The sequence below is a fragment of the Mus pahari genome, chromosome 18 (assembly GCF_900095145.1).
Source record: "Mus pahari chromosome 18, PAHARI_EIJ_v1.1, whole genome shotgun sequence".
Taxonomy (NCBI): Eukaryota; Metazoa; Chordata; class Mammalia; order Rodentia; family Muridae; genus Mus; species Mus pahari.
In genome coordinates this window covers 3,968,078-3,975,317 of record NC_034607.1, presented here as the reverse complement: position 1 = coordinate 3,975,317, position 7,240 = coordinate 3,968,078, and the positions used below count along the sequence as shown (strand labels likewise).

The 7,240-nt window shown below is 48.7% G+C and overlaps 1 protein-coding gene across 1 annotated transcript; it reads left to right on the top strand.

Moving 5' to 3' along the window:
* Window positions 1–800: 800 nt before the first annotated feature.
* On the top strand, window positions 801–3,776 carry LOC110335839 (H-2 class I histocompatibility antigen, D-B alpha chain-like). The gene is given in 8 exon segments (XM_029531225.1): window positions 801–914; window positions 1,117–1,386; window positions 1,513–1,788; window positions 2,370–2,645; window positions 2,761–2,877; window positions 3,035–3,082; window positions 3,205–3,252; window positions 3,552–3,776. Coding segments are annotated over 7 exon segments (1,107 nt in total). The 5' UTR covers window positions 801–838; the 3' UTR covers window positions 3,249–3,252; window positions 3,552–3,776.
* Window positions 3,777–7,240: the final 3,464 nt, after the last annotated feature.

The window sequence follows — 7,240 nt, the reverse complement described above, 5'->3', positions numbered from 1 at the left end:
GTTGGCTGTTCTTGGCAACTTAGAGATCAGGACAATGATCTTCCCATTTCTCAGAAGACAATGCAGGCATGGAATGCACACAGTAACAAGGCCCCTGGGAGGTTGAAGAGAAGTCATGCTAACAAGGGAGGACGCTGCAGCATGAAGGAAATATGAAGGATCTGACAGCCTGGTGCTGCTCTGCAAGACTGGTACTTCCCAGTGCAGGTGGAAGCTGACAGGAGACTTTTAGGACCTCCTGTGGGACTAGCACAAAGTTGTTTGGACCCGTTTATTTATGTATTTAGAACATAGATTCCTGAGCAGTCTGGCTTGGCAGTGTGAACTCACCCTAAACCTAAGCCAGTACAGGTGAACACAGAACCCCTGGTCTCTGTGGGAAACTGTGTGGTGCTTACAGGTCAGAGCCTCCTGCTTTAAATGAAACATCTCTCCACTGCATTCCAGACCACCTGAGGGCCATCACAGTGGGGTCTGGTGTGGAGGTAGGAGGGAACAAAACCACTGCTCTGACCCTGAAGGTTTCCACTCTGATTACCACCTGACATTCTGGGCAGGGCTCAAATAGAGGATGCTATCTATACACAGGGTTCAGTGCAGAAGGAGTCAGGACAAAGTCCCAAGTCTTCAGAAGTGGCTGTCAGGGGCTGAGGTCAGGGCTTGGGTTGGTTTCACTTCTGGCTCTTGCTGTCATTGTCAGTTTTCCTGCCTGGGGATAGTTTTCTGCAGCAGCACCTCCCAGGCCCAGTGGGAGGAGATTCCTAGAAGAAGAAAAGTAGCCTTGATTGCTAGTTACTCCAGGATTTGTATCACTGTACTGGGAGCTCCCTATCCCAGGATGGGGACCCTTATGGGTTGCCCTCTACTGTTCCTGCTGCTGGCAGTCACCCTGGCCCGGACCCAAGCAGGCAAGAGTGAGTGGGGATCGCGAGAGAAAGGGCCTTGGCTGGGAGGGGCGTGGCGGCACCCAGGAAGCCGCTTTAGTTTTCATGTCTCCACCACATCCTCTGCCCTTTCTCTGAGCCCCGAGCCCTGCTCATCTACAGGCCCGCGCACCGCACCCCACCCCCCGGGGTCCCGTGAGGAGGTCGGGGTCTCACCGCACTCTTCCCCCAGGCTCACACTCGCTGCGGTATTTCGCCACTGCCATGTCCCGGCCCGGCCTCGGGGAGCCCCGGTTCACCGCTGTGGGTTACGTGGACGATAGGCAGTTCATGCGCTTCGACAGCGACTCCGAGAATCCCAGGGCCGAGCCATGCAAGCCGTGGGTGGAACAGATGGAGCCCGAATATTGGGAGCAGGAAACCCGGAAATTCAAGGAGCACACCCAGAATTTCCGAACTTGCCTTCAGAACCTACTCCACCTGTACAACCAGAGTCAGGAAGGTAAGTGACCCCCTCTAGTGTTGGAGGTCACAACCCCTCAGGAGCACACTGAAGGGATATGGGATCCTCTTTAGGTTTGAGGACTGTTCCTGAAGATGGGCGGGACTGTGTTCATGCCCCGCCCAGGTTCCCACACTATCCAGGATATGCACGGATGCTACGTGGGACCAGATAGTCAGTTCCTACACGGGCACTATCAACATGCCTACGATGGCCACGATTACATCACCCTGAACGAGGACCTGAGCTCCTGGACCGCAGCGGATGCAGTGGCTCAGATCACTCAACACAAGTGGGAGGAGGCTGGCGTGGCAGAGGAATACAAGGCCTACCTAGAGGGCACGTGCGTGGAGACACTCCACAGATTATTGGAGGAAAGTCAGCATCACTCAGGCAAGTGATGTAATTCGAGAAACAACCCTCCCTCAGCTCCCTTGTTCTCTGATTGGGGGAGAAAAAGAAATCAGCTAGAATACTGCCTTTGTCCTGCCTCAGGATAGAGAGAAGGATTCTGGCTTTCTTGATCCAGTATCCGAGAGGGAGAGAGGGGCTCTCCTCAATATTTCCCTTCTCTCAGGACAGCTCAGAGTCGGCTTCGGGGTAGAAACAGAGAAGATCCCTGGAATAGGCAACAGTAGCCCCCTTCAGTCTGCAGGCCCTTGGAGCGGTGGCTTCTCTGGGGCCCTGCTCTCTGCACACACTGGGGTCCTTGGAATCTGACTCTGGGGACACCAAGTGTCTCAGACCCACCCAGTCTGGAGCAGGAGTCACTTTCTCAACAGGTGGTGACAACCTGGAGTACCTAAGCCCTTTCACCCAAATCCTAGAAATTCCCAAAGAACAGATTATCTGAATGGCTGCTAAGGGACTCGGACCCATCTCAGCACCCAGTTTTCCTATGCCTCCATGGGATGGATCACCTAAGCACCTGTAGACTTCAGAAAGAATGAAAAATGTCTGAACATTCCAACTCTTCTCTTCAGACCCCCCAAAGACACATGTGACCCATCACCCCAGATCTGAAGGTGATGTCACCTTGAGGTGCTGGGCCCTGGGCTTCTACCCTGCTGACATCACCCTGACCTGGCAGTTGAATGGGGAGGACCTGACCCAGAACATGGAGCTTGTGGAGACCAGGCCTGCAGGGGATGGAACCTTCCAGAAGTGGGCATCTGTGGTGGTGCCTTCTGGGGAGGAGCCTGGATACACATGCCATATACACCACGAGGGGCTGCCTGAGCCCCTCACCCTGAGATGGGGTAAGGAGGGTGTGGTGCAGAGATGGGGTCAGGGAAAGCTGGAGCTTTCTGAAGATCCTGAGCTGGTCTGGAATGAGAGCTGGGGTCATGACCCTCACCTTCATATCCTTCCCAGAGCCTCCTCCATCCTCGGACTCTAACATGGTAATCATTGCTGTTCTGGTTGTCCTTGGAGCTATGGCCGCCATTGGAGCTATGGTGACTTTTGTGATGAAGAAGCAGAGAAACACAGGTAGGAAAGGGCAGGGTCTGAGTTTCCTCTCAGCCCCTTTTAGAAGTGTGCTCTGCTCATCAATGGGAAACACGGCCACACCAATCATTACTACTGTCTTTAACAGTATCCATTCTGTAAATTTCCTAGAGTTAGACCCTCCCTTCATTTCTCACAGCTTTTCTTCTCACTGGTGGAAAAGGAGGAGACTATGCTCCAGCTGGAGGTAAGTGTGGGAGACAAGATTGTCTCTGAGACTCTTGGGGTGAAGCCAGAACCCAATCAGCCCAAATAGCTCCTCCCACCCCACCTGTCAGTCTCCTGAGTGTCTTATTTCTTCTACTGCAGGCAGCAACAGTGTCCAGACCTCTACCTCATGTCTGGAGGCTTGAAAAGGTAACACATGGGGTCTAGATTCGACCTGAGGCAAACAGGAGAGGTTTGGGACACGGGGCCTCTCAGATATAGACCATTGAATGAGAGGTGGGCCTTAGAGATGTTTAAGTATTGAGTGTCCTGACTCTTATTTTCTACCCTGAGATAGCTTTCTTGTGGGAACAAGCACTGACTTAGAAACTACAAATGTCTAAAGCTATTTGCTTTTCCTGTATGCGTAATGGGAAGACATGGAGAGCCCAGGCTCCCCTAGCACACCAGGTCCCTGTCCCTGAACTTNCCTGTTCTCCTTTCCACAGCCATCCTTCCTTCCTGGTCCAGCAGGCACTAGGAGACATCTGCATCCTGACAGCTCCACGCTGCCCTGAGCTGCAGCTCCTCACATCTACACTGAACATAAGAATCTGAATATAAACTCGATTGCTCAAATCTTTAAGTTGAGGGTTAATTAGTGGGTAAATTAAGGGACTGAGAATACTCAGAGTGCTGAGGCAGAAATAAATGGCAGCATGGAGAAGCTTCCAGAATCTGTGTTTCCTGTGTTCAGTGTCAGTGGGACAGGAGGAGGTTGTGGTCATGCCCATCTGGACCCCAGCTCATGACCACTTTGGTGTGGTCTGGTCACTCTCAGCTCTGTCCTCCTGAGATCTTTTGTCCTTGTCACTTGGTGGAACCACAGACTGACAGACTCTATGATCCAAGAGACAGGGGGATGTCCTTAGCCTTGTCCTGTCCCCAGGATTGTAAGCAGCCAGGGCATGGGACAGGTCACAGCCTTGGCTCAGTCCTGGCTCTGCCTCTTCACCCTTCTTCTGTGTTTATTTCTGNATCATTTTAGTTTGTATGGAGGAGTAGGCCCTTTCTGGTTCCTATGAGTGGTGCCGGTCTCATTCTCCTTTGGGGTGTCTGATTAATGGCAGTCAAGTGTTTTTCCATTCTTGTCCCCCAAGACCCAACTAGGCCCTTACACTCGGGAGACTGGGTTGAGGACATGGACTTCTCCCAAGGAGAACATGTCCTCCTTCCAGGACTTTTGCCTTGAGATTCAATCCTCTCCCCACCCAATCTTCCAGAGTCTAACTCCTGTCTGTAGGATCAACTGAATGGACAAATGAACGGGGACTGAATTCTACCCTGCTCCACTTTGTAACATGTTATTCACCCTCACTCAGAAAACATGCATGGCAGGGGCACAAGTTTCTGAGCTCAAGTTTCTGGTCCTGAGGGCAAGCAACTGGCTGGGAGCAGCTACACAGCGACTTTNNGTTGGATTCTCACACCAACACTTGCTAAATGTTGGGGTCTCCCACCTCCACCTATCACTCTCCCTCAAAACACCAGCCCCCCACAGGCGCATAGGCATACCAGAGAATTGCTACGGAGAGGACCTCCCCAGATCTCCCAGAATGCAGCGTCCTTGGACCTCCTACTTCAGCAGGTCAACAGGCACTCATCCCTGCCTAGATCTTCGGACCCGCCTATGATCCTTTGGACCCGCCTACGATCCCTTGGACCCGCCTATGATCAGACCGCCACTGGCAACTTCAAAAGATTAAAAGAGGGGGCTGGGAATTTTTCATGTTACTTAAACAAGAGTCCGGTTATTAAAAATTGAGCCTTGATCAGTATGACATTGCTTGGCTTCAATTTCCTTTCGCAGCCTATTCCCTTTTAGGATATTCCCGCCCTTCAAGATGGACCTAGACCAGAGTGTTTCTGGGGGTGGGAACACTCAGCTAAAGGCATTCCTGCTTTGACACTTCACAGCGGGGCTCTCCAGAGGAAGGTCTTCCTGGATGTAGAAGGCTCAGCTGCTGTCAGGAGCTAAGTGATGGAGGGACTGATGTAAATAAAAATACTTCCACACACTTAAACAGAGTTTTTTAACCTTAGAACTTTTCTCTTGGGGAAAAACACTCCAGGGCTTAACTTTTGTCAAATTTTCACTGGAAAATACAGATTTATCTTCTGCCTGTGAAAATGAACATCAAAGCTGCTGGTGGTTCTCACATTATTTATTGGTGGTTTGGTGGTGAGTTGGTTTGGTTTTGAGGCAGGGTCAAACTATGTAGCTCTGACTGTCTGGAACTCACTCTGTAGACCATGTCAATCCTCCTGTCTCTGCCTTCCAAGTGCTGGGCTGGGTTGAAGGCAGGAACCACTATGGCCTGCAGAGACTGCAATGAGGTCTCTGCCAGTTAGGTTGTTGGTGAAGTATGTGATCACACTGTGAAATCAAGGGCTCTTGGTTANGAAGATTCCCACACGGTTGGTTCTCAGCATCAGTTATTGATTTCTTTATGTATTTATTTATTTAATGTAAAATTATCTACTTATTTAATGTGTATGGTTTTTCTCAACTCAATGTGTGTCTGTGCACAATCTTCCTGCCTGGAATCTGGGGAGGGAGTAAGATCCCCTGGAACTGCAGTTACAGACAGTTGTGAGTGTCCTGTAGGTGCAGAGAATTGAACCCCAGTCCTCTAGAAGAGCAACCAGTGCTCTTAACCACTGAGCCATCTCTCCAGCCCCTGCAGTATCAGTTCTTTTTTGTTTGTTTGTTTTTGTTTTTGTTTTTGTTTTGAGACAGGGTTTTTCTGTGTAGCCCTGACTGTCCTGGAACTCATTCTGTAGACCAGGCTGGCCTTGTGGCCTCGAACTCAGAAATCTGCCTGACTCTGCCTCCCAAGTGCTGGGATTAAAGGCATGCACCACCACCACCCGGCTCTATCATCAGTTCTTAACACACATCATGACAAGGGTATCCTCAGCCTCACTGTGATTTCTGCTCTGTCCTCAGTAAACCTTCAGTCGTGTCCTCAGGCTATCCCAAGAGCTTGTTGAACCATCAATATTCTAAACGAAGTTTGCACACTATAACATGGCTTTATATAAAAATACTTTGTTTAACATCAGTGTTTTACCACAATTTCATTATATAATATACATTGTCACCAAATAAACTTTGATTTAAAAAATAGAATTGCCTGTCATAATATGCTATATTTCACAAATGAAGACAGATTTGTATAAAAGCAAAAATAATACTTTTTAATGTCAAATGTCAGTTTAAAAACAATACATGAGGATAGAAGTAAGTGCTCTGCTGGTCTAATGGGAAATCCTTGAGCTTTCTATAGTCCCAGCTTGGAAACGTGAAGGTCAAATGTCTGGAATGTGACTCAGCAAGAATTGTATCAATCATACACATCTACAGCTCCTGTGAAGTAACACAAGAATCTGTAACTATCCTGAGCAGGGCAGTTTTGCAAATTTTGTGTGATGCTTGCCAAAGAATAAATAAGTTAAATTTTAAAAAGAATTTTATTATGAAGATCTTTCGAGAAATTCTGACTTGTGTCCTCCTTTGTTTTCCCGAGGTTTTCATATTATTTGATTAAAGATTTAAAATAGAGAAGATAGATAAAATGTTCTTCTGACTTACAGGATGTTCGGTAACACTGGATTTTGGTGTAGGTTTTTTTTTTAAAGATTTATTTATTTATTATATGTAAGTACACTGTAACTGTCTTCAGATGTTCCAGAAGAAGGCGTCAGATTTAGTTACAGATGGTTGTGAGCCACCATGTGGTTGCTGGGATTTGAACTCAGGACCTTCGGAAGAGCAGTCAGTGCTCTTAACCGCTGAGCCATCTCACCAGCCCCTTGGTGTAGGTTTTAACAGAGACAGCTATTTCTTCGCAGAGGTAAAATCAATTCCTCCTGTGGATAGGGGGTGTTCAGGACCTGCTCACTCTACTCGTGATGGGGGAAGGCTGGTGGATGAGCTGTGATCTAGGATTGGATATTGAGCATACTGTACAGATTTCATTCTCTCTCTGTCTCTATCCTGTTCTTCCTCCTCCTCCTTCCTCCTCCTCCTCCTCCTCCTCCTCCTCCTCCTCCTCTTCTTCTTCTTCTTCTTCTTCTTCTTCTTCTTCTTCTTCTTCTTCTGCTTCTTCTTCTGCTTCTGCTTCTTCTTCCTCTC